General features: G+C 30.7%; 1 protein-coding gene and 1 long non-coding RNA gene across 2 annotated transcripts; both read right to left on the bottom strand.

The window, feature by feature from the left end:
- Positions 1 to 1126: 1126 nt before the first annotated feature.
- LOC122604036 lies at positions 1127 to 1958 on the bottom strand. Its single transcript, XR_006324522.1, has 2 exons — positions 1842 to 1958; positions 1127 to 1436 (listed from the first exon to the last, which is right to left on the bottom strand). It is a non-coding gene; the product is annotated as an uncharacterized LOC122604036 (long non-coding RNA).
- A 6815-nt stretch (positions 1959 to 8773) lies between these two features.
- LOC122578306 (serine/threonine-protein kinase UCN) lies at positions 8774 to 10467 on the bottom strand. Its single transcript, XM_043750242.1, has one exon. It carries the CDS (start codon positions 10338 to 10340, stop codon positions 9093 to 9095), a length of 1248 nt encoding a protein of 415 aa, XP_043606177.1. The 5' UTR covers positions 10341 to 10467; the 3' UTR covers positions 8774 to 9092.
- Positions 10468 to 23826: the final 13359 nt, after the last annotated feature.

The following is a 23826-nucleotide window of genomic DNA, read 5'->3' as shown; positions in this document are numbered from 1 at the left end:
AGCTCTGGTAACTATGAAGGACCCACAAGGCTACTGCTACAAAAATTGGAGGCATGTTGTTTTTGGGGTCCAAACCACCACCTTGATCCCATATAACAGTTGCCCTCCCAATCTAGAGCGAGGTGTGCGAATGGGGCTTTTTATTGCAGCTAGTTAGTATTTTTTTTATATAAGTTTTATCTTAGTCTTAATACTCGTATTTTGTACGAATTGAGTATATATACATCTAAATTATAAATATATACTTTTGCCGTAAAATAAAAATCTAAATATACATACATATAATTAAATAACTTTATGGTACGGGGCTTGATTTTAAGAATCGAGGGTCTAACTAATTAAAGCTTTAGTTTTATTAGATTTATCTTTGAGACAGCCCTCGTTTAACTAAGTCTCACGTATCAACAAATTTGTGAATTTGTTATCTGCGATGTTGATACCTGTCTTTCTGAAAGGATTGGGTTCAATTAATAATTTTCTTACAACTACATTGTGAAAAATATGAGTAATATATGAATTTTTTTATTATTATTGAGAGAGGTATGGGACATATACATGTGGAAGTAATAGAGTAGGACTATTTGAATGTATTAATTAATTGATATATACTAAATTAGTAATAGAATGGATAATAAGAAAAAAGTTTAGAACGAATTGCATTTTTTGTCTCTGTGTTATCACACTTTTTGTAAGTTTGATACAAACATGTGCAAAGTCGCGAAACGCATCCCTGTCATATCACACTTGTTGCAATTTTGATCCAACAGTAACGTTCTGTCTATTTTTAACGTTAAAATCATCATGTGCCCCTCACATGAGAGAGTAAAAGACTCTTTTACCCCTATATTATCTCTCAATCAATACCAAACACACACAAAAAAATCTTAATAAGAAAATTCATTTATCTCTCACTCAATAAAATCCTAACAAGAAAATTCAATAAATACTCAAAAATCCTAACACATGTTTTTACCAGCCATATGGTATTTGTTTACCAACACAATCCATCATCATCATCACCATGATCATACAACACAGCCAAATGGAAAAAAAAAAAAGAAAAAAAAAGTCCCCTTTCCCAAATCTTAATCGACCTCCCCTTTTTCCAAATCTAAGCAAATAATACTGAAAACTTAAATGAAGAACTCGCATAAAATACCAAAAATCATCTAAGGAGTAGTTAGAAGCTACGATGGTAATTAGATCCTAAATCACAACAATGGTTGTGTGGCCGTGGTGTTGTGGTGGTAGTGGTGTTGCGATGGTGGTGCTCTGGTGGTAGGCTGTGATTTTAGCTTTAGAGGTGTTACTGTTCTTCGAGTTTCAAAGCTAAGATTTCAAATTTTTAAGCCTTTGTGATGTTTAAAACCGTAATTTCTTCATCTTCTTCTATAGACACGCAAACCCAAACACCTAATTCAAATTCATTGCCTAACCTAAAACACAAATCAAAACCTTGAATTAATATATATTAAAATATATAATTTTCAGCACAAACCTAGATATATATTAAAATAAAATAAAGAGTTCACCCCAAAATAAAATAAAACAAAATAATTATAACAATAGCAGAAAATATATAAAAGAAAGGAGATCATAATAAAAGGAAACAAAAAATAAATAAATGGAAACAGATCTAAATGAAATAAAAAAACAATACCAAAATAATAAATAACAATCTTTAAAACTTTTACGGACCTATTGTTTATGTAGATCTAAAACATAATCAATAAAAAGAAAGAGGTATTTAACTATTTTCAGAGTCCATTTGGTTAATCTGATTGGTTGTTGTAGTGATGATAGATAATGAATTTTAATATCTATTGCCATGAATCACATACCACCTCCATATCCTTTTATTCTTCTTTTTTCTTCACATAAATCCTTTTACATAATCCGATCAATGGAAAGAAGTGGCGGTGGTTGGTGTTGACTGGAGAGAGGAAAAAAAAGGTGTGTGTGTGTTTCGTATTGATGGAGAGATAATATGGGAGTAAAAGAGTCTTTTATTCCCTTATGTGAGGGGCACATGATGTTTTTAACGATAAAAATAGACGGAACGTTACTATTTGACCAAATTACAACAGATGTGATATGACAAGGATGCGTTTCGCGACTTTGCACATGTTTGTATCAAACTTGCAAAAGGTGTGATAACACAGGGACCAAAAATGCAATTTGTTCAAAAGTTTATTTGTAATAAATATTGAAGGAAAAATGATGAATGTATTTTGTATTTCAAATTTTCAATACTTTTTCGCTAGTTGTTATTCGTATTTTGCTTAATTTACTTGATTTAAGTATGAAATTGGCTCCCTTTACGTTAAATTATCCTGTCTTTGACGCAACTTATTTCAAAAGTTAAATCTTTACATGTTAATAGTTACAAATTTAATACTTTCAAAAGAAATACTATATAAACAACAAAATCTTTAGCCGTTCGGAAGAAAAGAAAAGGAAAATCATTACAGTGAAATATTTGTGCATCAAATTGTTGTAACCAATATTAACTTTCACATAAATTATAATAAACTAGAAGTATTTCACATAACTTGGAGGTTATTATAATAAACTAGAAGGATAAAAATTGTTTAAAATAGGTAAAAACAGGTCTTGTAAAATTCGGGTTTTCTGATCCCAGTGCTGATCTCAACTCAGCCCACAAGCCTGTCGTTTCACACAGATAAAATTTGCTTCTATTTTCCATTTATATATGGAATCTACAATCTACAATTTATATCCCTAGCCAAATGTGGGTAGGCTAAAGAAAAATTGTTTAACCGCAGCAGGAGTCGATATTCATTTGGTCCCCCGTCACAACCAAAATGATCATAATCTTATTTTATGAATATGGTAAAGATACACTTCAATTAAAAAAATCATATAAATTATAAAATAAGGTTTTAAACGATTTCAAACAACTACCACCCATAAATTGTAAGATCTTTCTATTTAATATTAAGTAAATAAATAAGAATACTCACAGTCTAAGTATTATGCATCTATATTTATATCTATATCTATATATAGCATAAGGGGGCCTTATTTTGAGAACCCATTTTTTTGTAAGAACTTTGAGAACTCTTAAATTATGTATTAGATCACATGTTTTTTTTGTTCATTTATATGTGAAATGTTATACAAATACATGTTGTAGAAGAAAGTTTTTTTCAAAACCTTATATATACTCATTTGTTAACATGTGAACGAAAACGTGAACATATTCATTCACAAGTTCACAAAAGGCTATTTTGAAGGTTTTTTTAAAAAGTTTCTTTTACAACATACTTTTTTATATCATTTCACATGTGAATGAACAAAAAAAACATGTGAACAAATATATTATTTAAGAGTTCTCATGGTTCTTAAAAAAAAACCCTTATTTTGAGAACCCATTTTTTTGTAAGAATCGTGAGAACTCCTAATATTTATATTGGATCATATTTTTTTTTGTTCATTCACATGTGAAACGTTATAAAAACATATGTTGCAGAAGAATTTATTTTTCAAAACCTTACATATAGCCGTTTGTCACATGTGAACAGAAAATGTAAACAAATTCATTCACAAGTTCATAAAAGGCTACTTTAAAGGTTTCATAAAAAAGTTTCTTCTACAACATACCTTTTTATACCATTTCACATGTGAATGAACAAAAAAAACATGTGAACAAATATATTATCTAAGAGTTCTCATGGTTCTTACAAAAAAAAATGGTTCTCAAAATAAGGAAACGCTATAGCATAATACTACTCGTATAATATAAAAATGCGAGTGGTAAGTTTGTGTAACTCGAGAATCAGGATCGGATCAGAGATGAAGGAGTCAGTGATGTTGAACGATATTTACGACCGAGTTTGACCAACATTGACCCGAGTATGTGATGTTGAATGTTATAAGTCCGGCTGTCCGATTATGGCAAGCTTGACTTAGTAGCCCACCGATACACGACCCAATTCGAAGAAATCGGTTGTATCGGCTGATTTTTACAACGCTGTGAGTAGGGTTATAATATATAATATATTCTATATTTTTATATTAAACGTTTTGGTTAGCACATCATGTTGTTAGATACTAAGTACACAATGTAAAAAGAGGGATACAATCTCACTTGTTTCACAATGTTAATTATGCTTAAAATCAATAATTTGCTCCTTTCATATGTTTTGAATGAAAATTTTACATTTTTAATCTTTTTATATCTTTATCATTCATCTTTTATTAAGTTAATGCTAAATTTAATAAAAAAATTATCGAATCTATAATAAATTACTGGTAAGGACTTTGATGTGCATTTGATAAGGATGGCGATTCCTATATAATTTTTTTTTCATTACATAATTGTATAGTACAATTTGTCAGTGTGTTTCAAAAAAAAATTATGTATAAATCATTATCCATTTGGTAATGCTATAACATCTTATACATGGTATGAATTTGAAGTTACACTCGATTAGTTTTGGATTGTCTTAAAAGGTACGATGACATTTTAACTCTATTAATTCTTGGTATTGTATTTCTCCAACACCCAAACGTGGTGATGAGTTTGTCGGAAGTATGTATTACACATATGAAACACGATGACCACCTTTGAAGTGAAAATCAAGCTTTATTGGAGGATCTTCGATTCAAATATACTACACGTACCACGATTAACCATCATATTTTACATTCTCGATCGTTTCTTCTAAAATATGAGAAATGAAAATACATATTTTTGGAATTAAAACTTTTTGTTGAAAAACTAACTTTACTCTTTAACAAAAGATTAATAACACATATTTCACCAATCAAATCAAGTCAATTAATTTTATATATATTTCATCTTTTTCTCTCTTTATTTATTGGTCCATGACTCCATGTCACATACTACATATGTTTATAAAATTTTACTTGTATAATGTTTGTAAGTCTGGCATTTCTTGTATGGATAATAGTATAAGACTTAATCTAATATAACAACAACAAAAATAAATTAACAGAAGATAAAATAACAAAAAAATTTTAACTTTTTAATACAACCTATATGTATAACTGTATAACCTATCTTAGGCGACATGAGGATGGGATATTGCGGTGATCGAATCTTGAACGAATTCTCATCATCTATTTAAAACGTGAGTACGTATGTTCAGTTGAATCCAAATCACGAGCTAGCATTGCTTGGTTCAAAGTTTATATATATAGGAGAATTTGTTGGAAAAAAATTCGATTATATCAAGAAAGAAAAACCAATTAAATTCCTTAATTTCTATCGAACTTCGATTAAAATCTGCGACACCAAACGGCTTTAGGATTTTTAATTTGGCCGACGAGTTCTTTGAAACTGAAAAACTTGTTTAGACATAATTTGTGGACGGCTTTAGCTTTATAGAAGTCAAGATGGTGGGGAAGGCTAACACATAAGCACATCAAATTCAGTCCCGTAATTTCAGAACATTTTGTCTACATCCAATCATATTCATCTTGCTTTTTATAAACTCTCTTTCTTGAAAGTATCTAACTTGCACTAATATATTGACTTACATGACCACTAATGCCTAACAAAATTAGTCACGTTATTCCAATAACTAGTGTTTTGAAGGATTGATTGTTACCTTTTTAGAGATGAATAACTACAACACGATTTAGTTTTTATGGTTATAATAGAAGAATCATTCGAAAAGTGTAATAACTAGACAAATTAAAGTCTCCGGATTACTGGTGTTACTTTAATTATATCCATCATCAAAATACAAATTGCTTGTTAAATTACCTCAACTAATTGGCTATGATTAGAAATACTACGTGTACTAAAGGTTCTAATCGATCACTTGACCATACAATACTGCTTCTGATAATCTATGGTCATATATAGCCGGTAATTTTTTATTGTACGTGCGTGATTTATAACCATATATGTTAGTTCACTTTAATTAGGATTCAGAATCTAAGTTCATTATTTTATTTGTTACTGATTGGTTGCTTTCGAATTACCAAAGCAAGTACTAAAAGTAATCTTGTAAAGCTGAAAAAAATTGTGTATCTTATAATCTTCTATTTCCTATAACATAGTAACTTTTAAAAACATACAAGTATACAACTACACAAGTGTACCATCACTATGCGCGATTGGATGGATTCTTAAAAATTATAAATTCTTAGCTTAAATCAAATACAAAAAAGAACTTCTTACCCTTCATTTAATATATTTTTGCTAAAAAAGTATTTAACTTTCACTATTTACCATTATTTCATCGAAGTCAACCCTTCCATTTTGTTGCTTTAGAATGATACGTCATCCGTAATTAACCATTGTCACTTTGTCAGTTATTTGTAACTAGAATTTTTTCCGCATAATGCAGCAGTGATGGGGAAGTGATGGCGGAGGAGGTGGTGGCGATGTGTGGTGGAGGCAGGAGTGGAGACGGTGATGGGGGTGTCGATGGTGGTAATGTAAAGATAATTGATGTTAAAGGTAGTATAGTAGTTATTTTAAGTGTTAAAGGATCTATATTGTAAATTATTTCATTAAAGATATTATTATTATATTAGATGAAGATATTTATATTAGTGACAAGGGCGGTTCTTTGTAGGGATCCGTGGGGGCCCAGGCCACCGCCGTTTTTCGCTTAGTAATGTTAATATACCCGTATTTCGTTTGAAAAAATTTATATATATTAAGTCGGCCTCCAAGAATTTTTTTTTTTTAAAACTTTTGATATGTCGTTTAATGAATTAAGTAGTCCAATATAATTTATCTTTTTAGTTTTTATACCCTACAATTCAGTTAGCCCCTTAATAATTTTATGATTTTGGCCTTTTCTTTGTCCCTTTGTTTGAGTTTCAACAACTAAGGTGAATCTAAATAATTATAGAAACAGTGGGTTTGATTCTTTACTTGACGAGGTGACATTTTTATGTAACAAGCAGTAGAGATGTCGGATATGAAAACTCCATATACATCCACTCGATATCGGTCGCGTAAAAAATATCTTCATGTCACATTTGAACATTACTACTGATCGAGTAGATTTGTTTACAGCCACATTCGATATATAGATACATGAGTTGGATAGTAGATTTATTTAAAGAGCTTAAAGATCGTAACGTTGGTTGTAACTCTAGTACCTAATACACGTCTTTTGTCTTGATATTTTCATAAGTATTTATAGTTTTTTGTTTTTTAAAAGTTATGTATTGGTAATTTGAATTAAAAACTTAGATTATTAGTGTTATTTTTGTTTGAGCCGACCCGAATTAATAAATTACATGACCCTAATATAATACTCGGAACATAAAGCTGGTAAAAAAATAAATTTGGCCCCCACCGATAAAACTTTCAAGATCCGCCACTGATTAGTGAATTAAGAAGAATTGTGTTTTTGGTTTTTCTGAAAGTTTAAGGAAAAAAATGGTGGTTTGTATAGATATAAATCCGTATCTTTGATATTACTCGATCATGTACCAACATGAAATCTTTTACTAAAAACAAGTTTTTACCTCACCTTCGCCAATTGGGCCAGGGTCAATTGGTCATTTATAGACGTACAATTCTGTCTTGTTAAATTTCTTAAAAACTTAAAACCTAACGTTGTGCCCTGTATAATAGAAGATATAAACTACTCTGAATAGGGAGATCGTGTACATTACATAAATGAGAATTTAACGTTGTAATTTATAACGTGAGGTGTTAGATGTCATATACAATTCGATCGTACCCCTTTACTAGTTTGAACATTTAGTTTTGATAGTGATGTTTGGTATGTCAAACACATGTAGTCATCATACATATCAACCACCTTGTATTAAATTTTATCGTTACCTTTGTACTCTATTTTTGATAGCGAAAATCTGAAAAATATGATTGTATGTTTACATGAGTTAAAAGGCAAAAATATGATATGTTTACGTTGACGAGACTTACAATTTTATGTGCCGTGACGGTAGACTCAAAATTCTCAAATCTTTGAAGTACTAAAATTGGATATGTCGACATACAAAAGGATATGGAAATTCTTATGAGTTATGACACAATACAAGTCAGGATGACTCAAATGTAAAGTTGTTAAATTAAATGTTACACTTTAATGTCTTTATTTGTTAAAGGCCCCATTTTTCTAAGGCATACGTCTTTTTGAAGCCAAAAATGAGTTTATGACTCTATGTCAATTTCTTTATAACTTTCAGGGTGGGTTTAAACATATTTAGAATCAAACAATATGTCTAACTTCGATATACACGAGTGTCATTATGTAAAATTTTCATCGATAAAGCACGTGCAATAAGTTCATTACCGTCTTCGGTATGTGTACAATGTCAAACTATATGTGGCATTTTGTGTATAAACTTTACGTTGACAAACTAAGTATAAACAAAAGTGTAACATATCTCACCGATTAAATTAAGTCAATTCCCTTTTTCATCTTTCTATTATTGACCAATACATCACATACAACATATGTTTTTAACCATTTATTTGAAATATGCTTGTAAATCTAGCGTTCTATCTAAACTCAATTCCAACAAAAAACATTACATTTGATATCTCATATGAAGTTCCAACAAGATGAGCATCATTGAGTTTTAGTGTAAAAATTCAGGTTCAACAAAGACGTAAAATTTGATTTAAAATTTTATGCATAGTCGTCTAAATATGAGTATTTTTAGTGGAAATCATAATCGTTGAAACTCTAAATCAAGTTTAATACATGACGAAACATTATATTGTATAAAAATACCCGATAACTAAGAGACAAGTGGTGCATCACTTTTGCAAACTAACAACAGAAAGTGATACAAAAGTGTAAATTTATTTTGAATTATTGGAAATTATGTCTCACAACTGACAACACCTACTAATAAATTTGTAGTTAAAAGAAAGCCTTAATCTAAGCCTACATTTGCCGAGCCCATTATGCCACACAACGATGATAGTATGATACCATCCTAGCTACATGCACGCGCCGCCATGGACGCGTTTCATAATTCCCTCTAAAAGTTTTTTTACATCAAACAACCTACCACTAGTATCCGTATACCGTTATTTTCCATATCTATACAAACAGTCAAAATACTCCTAGCTAAAAACAACGAAATATTCAACACGTGATTCAAAATTCCGTTAATGAAACGTTATACCCACACTCATCTCTTGACGGAGAATCTAACGGTGACGGTAGCTCCCTAAGCTTAAGAAAATAATCCGTGATGTTTATCCCATTCCCAACCGTATCCACCGTTAACCCAACGTCGTCTTTTGACGGAAGGAACGGCGGACGCAAGACTTCTGTTAATAAATCCCACCTCACCCCCGAAAAAAACGGATGCTCTTTAATTTCACACGCGCCTCTGTTACACCCTAATCGGAGCGTGGGGTCTTTTTCAAGTAACTTGCCAATTAAGTCCGTTAATTCCGTTGGCTTTCCATTGAACTTAGGCTGCATCATTAGTATTCTCCCAAATGTTTCCTTTCGGTTTTTGCCACGAAACGGAGTCGAACCGTACAACATTTCGTAAGACAAAACCCCCAACGCCCACCAATCTATCACAAAATCGTGCCCGTTCCCACGGACGACCTCGGGCGCGATATATTCCTCTGTTCCCACGAAGGAATTCGAGCGTTCCCCTTTGGAAAAACTGATATTTCTACGTGTCATTGGTGACACACGTGCGCTTTTCGCTTTTTTCAATTTAACATGATGTTTTTCGCGTGTGATGCCCGTTAACACACGTGTAAGCTTCTCGTTCTGTTTTGGGTTCGGGTTGACGTTGTGTTTCGTCATTTCGGGTTGGAACTCAATTTCATCGCAAGATAGAATTAAGGATTGTAAGGATTTAGGGGCGAGAGTACGTGACAAATCGAAGTCCGTGAGAGTCACGTGACCCGAATGTTGGATTAAAATGTTTTCAGGTTTTAAGTCACGGTACACTATCCCCATGTTATGAAGGTGTTCCAACGCACACACGATTTCCGCCAAATAAAACCGGATGACCGAAGATGAAAAAACCCGGTCCATTTGATTATACCTTAGGACATTTAAGTCCCCGCCCGGGCAAAACGGAATTGCCCAAGCGATCATTTCTTCCGTCTCAAAACACCCAATTAAAGACGGAAGAAATGGGTGTGGATTTTGGTTAAGTTTTTCTAAAACGGACATTTCCCACCGCGCACGGCGGTCAGCGTCCGGTTTAGCATTGGGGCATGATTTTTCAACAACTTTGAGGGCAAAGGGGAAAAGGGCAGTTGGGTCAGTCAGGTGATTGTAAACAAGGAAGACTGTACCCATGGCTCCGTTGCCTAACACCTTAATGGCTTTGAGATTGTGGAGGTTTAGCTCCGGTGATGATGGTGTTGCCATTTACGGTGGTTGAATGGTGGAGTTGTGAGAAAGAAATATAGGGAGAGAGTAAAGTAATGTGAGAGGATATAGTGAAGGTGGAGTTCCACCCTTTTTAATTTTTGTTGAGATGTTACACAAATTTATGCTAAAGAATCATGAGAATTTTAAAATGAAGGAATACAGCTTTATTGTTGAGTAACAAATTGTACTATGCTACCAGCCTACCAGTATACTTTTTAACTTTTTAATAACCTTTTCACTTTTGTTGTGTTAATTTTTTCATTTTATAAATGTAATATACGGAGTACTCGTATTAAATAAGAATCACCACGCCCTATTGATAATTTGATATAGGCTGAGTTTTGTAAAATTAAGACATTTAAAGTTAAAATCCAATTTTATTAGTAAAATTGGCATCTTGATATTTGGATTAAAATTAAATGTCAAGATTCAAATATGACTTTTGATTCTTGGTCTTCGATTTTAATTAATCCAAAAGTCAAGATATGATCAACTTTACCTATAAAGTTGAATATAACTTTAAAGGATCATCATCCGAGTTTTGTATATTCAACTTTCTAATGCAGGTCTATTAAATAAACTGAATTAGGTTCAGTATAATACGGGTAGTAAAAGATATTTAAATTTTAACTTGGGCTGGTGAAAGAAATTGTATATAGAAAACGACTAACCTTGTATTTTACAGCCAAATTATCTTTTCAAGCTTTAAACGATTTCGTTTTGTATGATGATATACTCATACTTCATATATCAGTTGGGGAGATATATATATCATCATCGTTATAAAAAACTTATATTGTTTTATGTTTTTGATTAATGTTTTTCATGTGAAAGTAATCATGGCAGAATTACTTTGTGATTTACCCCGAAGCGTATTGGGCTTAATTAATTTGCTTTAATAGTAATATTAAGTATTAACCCACTACCTTTCAAAAAAGTTATATAAACCCACTATTAGACCAATATGTAATTGCATAACATCTTATGTACTCGGTATTCTAATCCTAATCCTAATCCTAATCTTAATCTTAATCTTAATATATACTATAAGACAGTTGAACTAATAACTTATTAACCAATCAAATCGTTTAATTTCATCAAATTAACTCTCGCTTATGTAGGGTTGTAAACGAACTGAACAGTTCACAAACAGTTCATGAACCGTTCGGCGGGAAGTTCGTTCGTGTTCGTTTGTTTAATATGAACAAAGCTCTCGTTCGTTCATTTACATTCGTGAACATTCGATATATGTTCGTGAACGTTCGTTCGTTTATGTTCATGAACCGTTGTTCGTGAACAATATTCGTGAACAATAGTCTGTTTATGTTCATGAACATTTGTTCGTTATGTTCATTTACAAATATAAATATGTGCTTTATATAATATTTATTATTAATACCTAACTATTTAAGAAAAAGTTAAAATAAAAATACTAAATTTATAAATATTTCGTTCATTAGTGTTCGTTCGTTTGTGTTCGTGAACGACTGTTGTTCACGAACACAAACGAACGAACATGAACAAGTCATTTTGTTCGTTAATCTGTTCGTGAACCGTTCGTTAAGTTAAACGAACGAACATGAACAAGGTCTCGTTCGGTTCGTTTACAGCCCTACGCTTATGTCATCATTTAGATTAACCTTAAATTAAAAATCCTAATAATAATTATCTATATATATTATTATGTTAGTGTATATATTAATTTGTTAAAAAAATCTCATTAATTTACATTTTTTTGTTTTCCATCAATAATTCACATTTTTTAACCCTAAATACTTAATTTATATTTATTTTTTGTCATCAACTTGAGAAAATTTTTTTTTCATTACAAAAAGTATTTATATTTAATTTTTTAAAGTTACAATTGTCACTCAAATCAAGAGTTCTAATCGTTATCAAATAATATGAAAACAATCCTAATTGTTATATAATTATCATAAAACAGTGATTGAAAATAAACATATTCATGTTATGGGACGAATCATGATCAAACACATATTTGAATGTCAGTACAGGATCACAAGTATGATTATATTTTAATTCTTAATAATCATTCATAGTACTATCACATTACGAGTATAATTGGTTGAAAAATTATATAATAGAGAAATTATTGTAACATGTGTCTTGTGGAATGAATACGACAAACAATTTCATCAATATGTTCCAGCTAATAATGACAGTGACGAACCAGTGGTTATTGTACTATAACTTGCAAAGTAAACACTTAAAACGGGATATCTTTAAAATTATAAGCTTTTATGAACTAAATGTATGAAGATCTAATATTGATAATATCGTAAACCCCGTGTTCAGTGTCAGAAACGAGTCTAAAATCTAGTATATACTAAAAGGCAACTGACCTAACCTCAATTGACCAATCATAGATCTCAATTTCTCAAAATTAATTAAATCAACACATGTCTAAATTAATTTAGACTTTTTGATTTTCCATCACCAAATTACACTTTTAACCCAATTTAAAAATAATTAATAAATTATTACATAATGTCTATCAAATAACATCATATATCTAAAAGTTAAGGAGGTTACATATTTATATCAATATTTTATTTATTTTATATTATTAACTGTAATCAAATTAGTAATTGCAATCAGACTATAATTTGGATAATCATGTTGTTAAATATTTTATTAGTACTTGCTACTTTTATAGTTCTTAACAATCGTGACTAAATAAAATAAATTACTTTTTTGTAAGAAATCAATGAAAATTCGGTCAATTATGTAATCAAAGTTAAGATATAATTTACCTAAAAAAGTTTGTATAAAAGAACCCCTATTACACAATGTTACAATTCAACCTTGATCATATGATTTATCATTCAGTATTTACATTTAAATATCTCAATTTCTTTTTAGGTATATTTTTATATTTAACGTATAAGTATTTTTTTTATATATAATTAAATTCTTATATTAATAATGTTATAAAACCCGTGTATATGACACGGGTCTAAAATCTATATCTATATCTATATATATATACTATAAGACAGTTGAACTAATTACTTATTAACCAATCAAATTGCCCAATTTTATCAAATTGACTTTCACTTATGTAATAATTAACTATAAATTAAAAATCCTAATAATCATTATCAAAATATATTATTATATTAGTATCTATATTAATTTGTAGATAAAGTCTCATTAATTTGCATTTTTTTTTCCAACAATAATTTATACTTTTTACCCTTGAAGACTTAATTTATAATTATTTTTAGCTATTTGTTTTTACTATTAAATAATTTGTAGAAAAAGTGTCATTAATTTATATTTTTTTATTTTTCATTAATAATTTACACTTTTTAGCTCTGAATACTTAATTTATATTTTTTTTAGTCATCAAGTTGAAAGAATTTTTTAAAATTTACAATCATTTAATTAATTTAAAAAAATTAAAAATAATCTATCAATCAAAAAGGTACATAATTTTCTCCGTTTTTATATAATGTTTAAAGTTAAGATTGTCACTCAAATCAAGAGTTCTAATTGTTATTAGAGAATATGAAAACAATCCTAACTGTTATCTAATTATCATATAACAGGTTATTGAAAATAAACCTATTCGTGTTATGGGTCCGCATCATGAGCATATACATATACTTGAATGTCTAATACATGATCAAAAGTATATTTATATTTAATATTTTAATTATCCTCATTATGAGTAAATATGGTTTCAAAAAATTTTATGATAGAGAAATTATTATAGCATGTGCCTTGTGGAAAGACTACGGCAAACAGTTCCATCAATATGTATCAGCTAATAATTACAGTGACGAACCTGTAGTTATTGTACTACAACTTGCAAAGTATAACACTTGGAACCGTATATCTTTAAAATTATAAGCTTTTATGACTTATATGTACGAAGATCTAATATTGATAATATCATAAACCTCGTGTCCAGTGTTGGACACGGGTCTAAAATCTAGTTAATTTACTATTAGACCAATATATAATTGATGATTTAGTTAAAAAAAAAAATTAAAAATAATACATAGAATGAGGTAATTAAGTTGTTCATCATTATGGACCGTGCAAATATATATATTTGGAAGAAAATAACTTTTTTTTAATTATATGTATGGAATTATTATCAATTATTGATATATATTTGGTAACGATAGTAATCTACCAATAAGTATAAAAGAGTGCATGAAAATATTTTTTAAAAAAACCCCACCCTTGGATGAAAAAAAATATTTAATTGTGACCATAGATCAATATGGGTGACATCATGTACTATATTTAGAATCAAACATATATTAATATATTAATTAATACCATATATAAAAGTTACGGTACTTTAATTTATTATATATATGTGATTTTAAATTAAGAGATAAGTTTTATTTTTAGTACTTTTTGATAGATATTTAATATATTGAAAAATCCATTCATCTAATAAGTTATTTTAATTAATAAATTGAATGACATTATTTTTTAGATCAACTACACGTAAATAATATAAAAATATATATGATAAATGTCACATTATAATTCATATAAATAAATAATCATTGTATATAAGAAAAGTGGAGAAATAATATAGAAAAAAAGTATTTATATCTAAAAGATACATCACTAACAAGTATTTTACTATGATATATTTCGTCTAAATCATTTTTTTAAGGTGAATTTCGCTTGAAATTTTATGTCGTTATTTGACAACGGGAGGTTTAGCATACATTGATATTACCGGGTCCTTGTTAGATGGTTCTTTCGAAGTAGAAATGCTTATATTAATCCCGATGATGGGAAAACCTCACAATAATCCGCCCAAAAGATCAACGATTAAAAGAGGTAAACCGTTCTCCTCCTATATTAGAACCTGGGTTACTAGACTCAAATCTCTTCATTAAAGAGTCTTGCCACTGAGGTTTCACCTCAATGACCGTACAAATTATGTATGTCAATGAAAATTACAAGCTACAAGCCAATACAATTCTTTACACATGTATAAATCTTTTTTTTTATTTATTTTCATGTGTGTATATGTCTTACAGATATGTAAGGTATTTAATTTACACATGTATAATGTATATAACTAAACATGTACAGATTTTTTCTACTTTTTTTCAAAAAATAAAAATTTAAAACAAAAGATGCAAAAAAAAAAAGGTGAAAAAATTATTATAAACTATTTTTTTTTATTTCTTTTTTAAGTCACTTTTTCATTTGAACATTATCCCATATGTATGTACTAGGTTAAAAGTTAAAACCATGCACACTTCAGTTATACTTTAACATATCTTTTCTTTATAATTCTAATTATGTTATTATGAAAACTTAATACGTTCATCTCGCGTATTATGCGGGAAAATAATCTAATAATATAATAAAGCAAGTGAGAAGAAATCTTTAAAACGGTTTTGGTAAACCATTCCCACTCGTCAAACATATTTAGACAAACTGTACGGAGAATTAAAATTCAGGCAAATTAGAAGTAAAACAAAGGAAGCATAACCTAAAAGACATCTTCTTTCCGTTAAGAGGACAAACGTATTTATATTTTCCTTGATGAAATTTTGTTTATCTTAATTGTAAATAGTTTTATACTTTGAGCATCTTCAATATAAAAAGGCTCTAAGGGCCCCTTTTTTTTTCAACTCATAAATCCATTAATTTCAACCTTTATAAAAAATCATCTACTCCGATGATAGTTTTTCCTAAAACTCCTTTTTTATTATTATATAGTCTTAATTTATAAAAAAACTTTTACTCAATAGATTGATCATTGTCAAGTTTTCGACAAAAAAAACCTATTGCACTCAATAGTGTCAACCTTTTAAAAGAATTTTTTCCTCCAAAAAAAGTTTTCCATTAAGCTCAATTGGAGATGTTTTTATTACTTACTCATTGGCTAGGAATAATAAAGGGTTAAGTACCGTAAAATATAACTAACTATGACAAAATGTCTATAGTATGAATGAATTAAGGTTTTGGACATTGTATGTTCACAACTTCATAAATTGTCCAAATCATGTAATATGACATACGTGACAATCCATAAGACCCGTCACGTGTAAGTTTTTAATTGGTCGGTTCATGATTTGAACATTTTTACTGAGTTATTAATACACAATATCCAATTTGATAGTCCGTTCCCACTATAGACATTTGGTCATAATTAGTTACATTTTAACGCACTTAACTCGATAATAAATTGTACTTTAAGCAAAGTGATACTTGATAACTATATATTCTGCTAAATAAAAAAGAAACAAACCCGAGCAAAAGACTCTTTGTTGGGGAATTATAGTTCCGAATGTGATTGAAATTGGAAAAAGATTATGAGCCAAAGAGAAATCAAAAAATATAAATATAAATGATTTGTGATCTAGAGTAAATATCACGAGTAGATGTGGAAAAATAAAAAGGTGTAAGAGATTTGATAGTAAAACAATAAAATGTAAAAGGTTAATGTGTCAATTATAAGGCCTCTTGATGTGTGAAATCTAGTCATAAAATTTATAAACACGAATTACCAAAAGACTGACTATTACACACTCACAGGCAGTGTACCTAATCGCATGCAGTATAGTAAAAATTGGTAAGCCGAGATCGTTCACAAGGACTTTTATAAGCAATTGTAACAATTAAGTGATTCAAGTAAAAATTGGGGGGGGGGGGGGGGGTTTGTTGCCGAATTGCCATGTTGCAAGCAGATAGTCAGAAAAAGTCAGTAATCCCTCAGGATTAATCGAAAGAAGAGTTTGTTGTTTAAAACAAGAGTTTAAAAGTCACCCATCTTGATTTCACTCGATAACATGTTAAGATTGCACATTTGATGAAGTTCAAATTCAATTAGTGATTAAATGACCGAGACTCAAATTAATCTTCAACCCCGTACCCGTTAAGTTTACAACTTATTTGACTCTCTTAAATAAACTAGTTTCATTATTAAGACCGGTACCCCGATACGTCTTTTTATAAATTCTATAGTTCAACAATGGTTTTGGTCATTTCAGATAACAATTGTGTCTATTGATTGTACCCAACCATCAACCCGTTAATTCTTATTAATTATTAGTTACCTTCTACCGTACCCGTCATAGAACCAACAACTTCTAACCAAGCAATCAAAATAACTTCTACCCAACCCTAGTTGCCACTAAGCTTGAATACAAATTATCCGCAAACAATAATTAAATAACAAATAATTAATAGATTAAGATCTCGACACAACGTTAAATCAAATAACTTGAATTATAAAATATTGTGCAATCCTTACATATTGTCTTACTCCATCAAGATGGATGAAAAGGCGATTAACCACTCATACTATAATACAAATAAAAACAAACAATAATATATGAAGACAAAATGTACCGAATGTAGAAATCGTTCCAAAAATGACTAAAAATCTAATACGGAATGATGAAAATAATCCAATCGTAATCTTGATCTTCAAGGATGAATAAACTGATGAAAACCCTCCTCTAAAGATGCAAAAATCGGCTGGAGAAAGTAAGGTAGGGTTTTGGAATGATTAAGCAAGCTATTTATAAGTTTCCAAAAAATCTGCTCAGATTCGGATCTAGTTGCGGGGCAACTAGGTCCAACTTCGCATTGACTTGTTGACTTCCAATGATTTAAAGCTGAAGGTGCTGCGGGGCAACTCCATAAGTTGCGGGGCAACGATTCTTCTCTGTTTTCCTATTGCGGGGCAACTCCCCACTTTCCAGCTTTGACTTTCATTGACTTTCTGCTATCTTCATCCAAACACTTCAGGAATCATCCGTTAGCACTTATTTCACCTCAATAATGTCGTTTTTTCCAGATTTACGCTTAAACACCTGTTAGTAGCCTGAAACACTAACAAATACCATAAACGCACCAAATGTATATAAAAAACGACTTATAAACCATGCTAAAATAACTATATTCATTGTGGGAAATGGGTATAAAATACGACATATCAAACCCCCCCCCCCACCCCCACACACTTAAGCTTAGCTTGTCCTCAAGCAATTCCAAGCTGATAACAAATCAAACCTTGGCACATTATGGAACCACATTTCAGTAATCAAAAAAAAAGCTCAACCATAATCAAGAATGAAAATAGATGGTTAGGCAGTTTTAATTTTAAATGAAAACCGGAATGTTTGACAATACTTGACTGATATACAAGCCTTAATAACACGACTAAGCACAAATGAAACTAAAAAGTGATATCTCGCCTATCCTACTCCAACTAACTTGCTTTTGGGGTTGAATATTTGAATAATCACTCAATGCCAAGTCGTGATGTATAATCTTTTAACCATAGGCTTGTACTAGGTTCGTTCCTTCATCGCCAAGGCGCTAGCGCCCTATAACGTTTATCAAAAGAGGACTTTAAGGGTTGTATCATTATGAGGCTTAACAGGGTAATTAAACATGGTATGGAAATTTGAGTAAACAAATGGTGTTAACAAAGAACTAACACAACATTTAACAAAGTTTTCACATATAGTCTGGTCCATAAACAAACCCATGTCATTAGTTGCCAACGGTCCAAATCCCAAGAAGTTCTTCCGACCATAACCCCAATAGAACGATTAAAAACCGACACCATTGTGGTGTATGACAATCAAACAACTTATCAACCAAATCTAACCAATGTCGACTTAAACAAACTTGCCAACTTACTAATAACAACTGAAAATTATAACTTTCCAAGATCCTTTTCGTTGGTGTAATTGTACCAACTTACAAAAATGATCTGACCAAAATGAGAAATACCAACTGACAGCCCAAGCTCTTTTTTATTTTTTTCAATTTTTTTTTTTTTTGTTTTTCACATCTTTTATTCTTTATTCATTTTTTTAAATGAGCTACTTTTACTCTGACTAATTGGTATTCTCTTAATAATGTTGAAACAGTGACAAATCATTTGATAAGAATGCTAAGATGAACAATTCAGACTCGATCCAAAATCATGACGAAATCGAACTACCCCCATTAAATGAGAATATCCCAACCTGACATAACAAAACCAAACCCAAACCCAAACCATCCACTAGCATAGGCAACCAATGACCCACCAGGAATTCGACTATCGGTATGGCTAGGACAAGTGTATATTCAGGGTGGATTTAATAGCAAAGAACAGGCTAATGACAACATGTTTTCTATTGTTTCTTGCACTAAAAACGAGTGCAACATAAGGGTTTTAAACGGGTGGTTCACTAACCAGAGTAGTTAGCTACTAAGAGAAATATCTCTAACGGTACAAAAAAATTCAACACATGTCTTATTTGATCAACACGCAAAGAAGACTTAGTCCAGCATCATAATCGGACTTTAAAAGGAATTCAACATGAGGAGGATATCTTCAAACGGCTACAATATCAGTCAAGATATGCTCCAACGTTCACCAGATGAAGACCAGGAAGATCCCTGTAATTTCGGAAAATTAGTTACTAGGCTGCTCTATACAAACGAGTACCTGATCGATCATAGGAGAGACAACGTTACACACACTCACATATTTACTTGCTTATTTTCTCTGCTCATACTTGTAAACAACCAACACACTTTTCTTTACTTAGAAAGATCGATCAAGTCGCTCTATCATTGTAACCAATTTACACCATTAATAAAAGAACAAGGCAGGGACGATTGCTTCCTCCCGGGGTTTTTATGCCGGCAATCCATAAAGGATTAAGGGATTTTCCTCGATAACAAATCTCGGTGTTCTTTGTTCCCTTCTCTTTATTTTCCGTATTTATTTACGTTTATCTTTCTTTATCTTGCTTAATCTATCTTATATTTGATTATATAGTTATTTGGGAAATCTTTTGACTACCTTCTTTTGTTTAAGTCGACATAATCTTGATTTATCATACTTATTTTAAACGCATCTTTGAATCTAAACCAACTTTACAAGCCCTTAACATCACGAACGAAAGTTTGGTTACATAATTGATCTAAGTCTTCAAGGTTGATTATCTTAGATAATTTTTGACCAAAACAATATCCTCGACCACCAAAGGTTGAATGGGGAACTTGTTGCAGTTGGTCGAAAATTAATGGCAAAGAGCAATGGTGTCGAGAACATATCGATTATATACAAACCGGGTATTGTACTAATCTTGAGTGTCAATACTTTATTTATTTGCAGGGGGAGATCGACAAGATTCAAATTGCTATGGAACAACTTGCTTGTGTGGTCATCACCCTGGACTATTTGATCATAACTGCCAAAGCAGTTTATGAAATGAAGAAATAAATTATTAATATTATGTAAGAACTATTATGTTTTAATGTTTTTTAATTATGAATAAATTTCAGTTGTTATTAAATTGCCAAGTAGGTATTACAATAAATAAAAACACACTTAATTAAAATATGAAAACATACTTAATTAAAGTTTACAAGAACACATTTAATTAAAATACGAAAACATAATTAATTAAAGATTACAACAACACACTTAATTAAAATAGGAAAACAAACTTAATTAAAGATTACAACAACACACTTAATTAAAAATTACAACAACCACACTTAATTAAAATATGAAAACACACTTAATTTTTATAAAAGTAGGGAACATTCATAAGCTCCTGGAAACACTGCTCGTAAGTGAAGCCCCTCTCATAATTCTCTCGCTACTCTTGATGCGCCGTTACATAAACCATCTGAACCGATAATGTCTCCTGCGCCTTCAACCTCGTATAGACTGCCTCAAACTGTTTACATTCTTTGCGAATTTTGTTGAATTGACCTAGTAGTTGAGATTTGGTCCTTGGACCTTCAATTGTGTTCGCATTAAACCTTTCGTATATGTCGGTCCACATGGACCTACTGGTTTCGCTTAGGTTAGGCATTTCACACTTCCATATCCAACTCATCGACAACAAACGATTTTCGGATTCAGTCCACATTTGTCTCGGCATATTGAAATGGAATGGTTTGAGTTTATATGAAGATTGAAAATAAATAATGGATTGTGAAAGATAGTATATATAGAAGAATGATTAAATAAGAAAAAAAAAACCCTAACCGTTACCTTTTAAAATTTGAAAAAAAAATGTTTTTTTTTGTTTTGGCGTTTTCCCCACGCTCCCCTTCGTCCTCCTTCAATGGAACAAAATGTTTGGATGGAAGACCCTATCGACGGAGCCATACCAATGGCATCTTCGTCGACGAGCCATGGAAGAGGTGGTGTACGACCCCTTTGGGAGGGCCTAAGAGATCAAAACTTAACGGCCAAGATATTAAGCGCGAAAGTTAGCTAGCAAAATTATATATATAACAATACAAGTAGCATTAACTACACTACAAGCAAGCTTAGCAGCCTGCTTGCCTGTCCTTTTTTATTTTTATTTTTTTAATTATCGTGACTCACAGGTTACTACATATCTGCATCTAAGCGTACTTTTTTATCTTTAGTTTTTTTATTTGTCATGTTTTTATCTCACGTTCAGATTTCATTTGTTTTTCTCATTCATTTATTAATATATTACCTGATTGATTGTATAATCATACTTTTTTTCCCATACTTTTACCCAATGTTAATTTTAGTTTATTTTTTTTTAAATTCATTTATTAGTGTATTAACTTATAAAAGGTGTCAGCAGCTTGTTTGCCTGTTTTTTTTTTAACTTTAATTTTTTAGCTAACGTGACTGACAGGTTACTACATATATGCATCTAAGTGTACCTTTTTTATCTTTAGTTTTTTATAAATATTTGTCATGTTTTTAACTCACGTTCATTTTTCATTTGTTTTTCTCATTCATATACTAACATATCACCTAATTGATTGTATAATGTTACTTTTTATTTTCATACTTTCACCCAATGTTAATGTTAGTTTAGTTTTTTAATTCATTTATTAGTGTATCTCACGTCATTACATCGCCACCACCGCATCCGTATACCACCCCACCATCGTCGTTGTTGCCGTCATTACATCGCCACTGCGCTACCCCCGCACACCACCACCGCCCCTTCACCATCGCATCGCATGGTTCCCTTCCTAGGGGCTAGCTAATTGAAAATAAGGTATGATATAAGGTCTAAGCATAAGTGTTAAAAGTTCAACAGTTTCAATCTCTCTTTTGCAACAATAATCATAAGTCTCTGTTGATAAATTTCTAAACCATTGATAGCATATTCAGATATTCTCAAAACACTATGGTAACTTTTTAATTTTAAAACTTGACAACTATAAATTTTGATAATTGACTAATACTTTTTTTTAATCAAATCAAGATAAATGCAAATTTTCGTACGAAAGGTGCACAATAACTTTCAACTTTATGATCATTCAACATTTTGACAGTGGATGAACCCGTGCATTCTTGTTTTTTTCTTTTTCTTGTTTAAAAAAATAAAGTAAATAAAATTGGACTCCACGTGTAGGGGATTAGGAATCGGGTGGCGAGAGACAAAAAATCACATGGGGTACCTAATTTAGGGGAATAGCCGAATAACGAACCAGGACAAATGTCTTGAATGTTGGAATGTTACTACGTGCTAAAAAAAATATACTCTTCGAATATTTAACGACGAACGTAATACATGTGCATTACGGCGGATTTTTATAACCTTCTTTTTAGATGAACACATTGGTTACAAAGTGTGATTTCACGACAGTAAAGTTGTACAATTTGTTATAAAAGTAGATATAATATTTTAGTGTTTTATTGTGTGAAGAGACATTTTTAGAACCATAAATATGCTGAAAGGAGTTTTTTGAAAAAAGAAAAGAAAAAAAAATGTTTAATTTTTTAATTCAATACTCTTTATAAAAGGTTAAAGATTAAAGATAAAGATTTGGATTAAACTAATTATTAATGTTTGCTCATTGTACTTTCTTAAAAAAGAAAATGATACCAGAGCATACAATTTATGCTTGAAAGTTATCTTACTTTTGTGATGTGGTTATCTATACTCTTTTATAAAACAAACCTCTTCTCCTTAATTATAAAAACCTGAAATAATACATTTACCCTTCATCTTAATACATCTTTAAATATATTGATAGACTGTGACTAAAATGCTCTCAAAAAAATTTAACATTTATCTCTCCCTCACGCAGAAACGCATAACACAAATCCTAACTCAAAATCCATCCCCTCTTCCCCCTTTCATATCCCACGCAACAAATCATGACATCTCCGACCGCAATGAAATTACTTTTACGTTAATAATCACACCACCATCGTTGTCGTTACTCCCGCTGCATTGCGCGGACACCAATTAGTATTATGATAAAATGAAAGGATATAATGGGTGAAAATAAATATATAGACACATGCTTGTTTAATGGGTCCAGGTTCAATTTGGTATTCTAATTAAATTTTGGCTAATTTTATTAAACTACAGTATATATATGTATCAAGCTTAATGGCCAGATCAAAAGTCGCTAATCGGTGAAGCCTAATGACGTCCACCCCGTCAAGCGTCTTGACAAACTCACAAAAGTGTTTGAATTTATTTTTTAAAATTTAATATAT

Source organism: Erigeron canadensis, chromosome 1 (assembly GCF_010389155.1).
Source record: "Erigeron canadensis isolate Cc75 chromosome 1, C_canadensis_v1, whole genome shotgun sequence".
Lineage (NCBI taxonomy): Eukaryota > Viridiplantae > Streptophyta > Magnoliopsida > Asterales > Asteraceae > Erigeron > Erigeron canadensis.
This window is presented reverse-complemented; position numbering and strand designations above follow the sequence as displayed.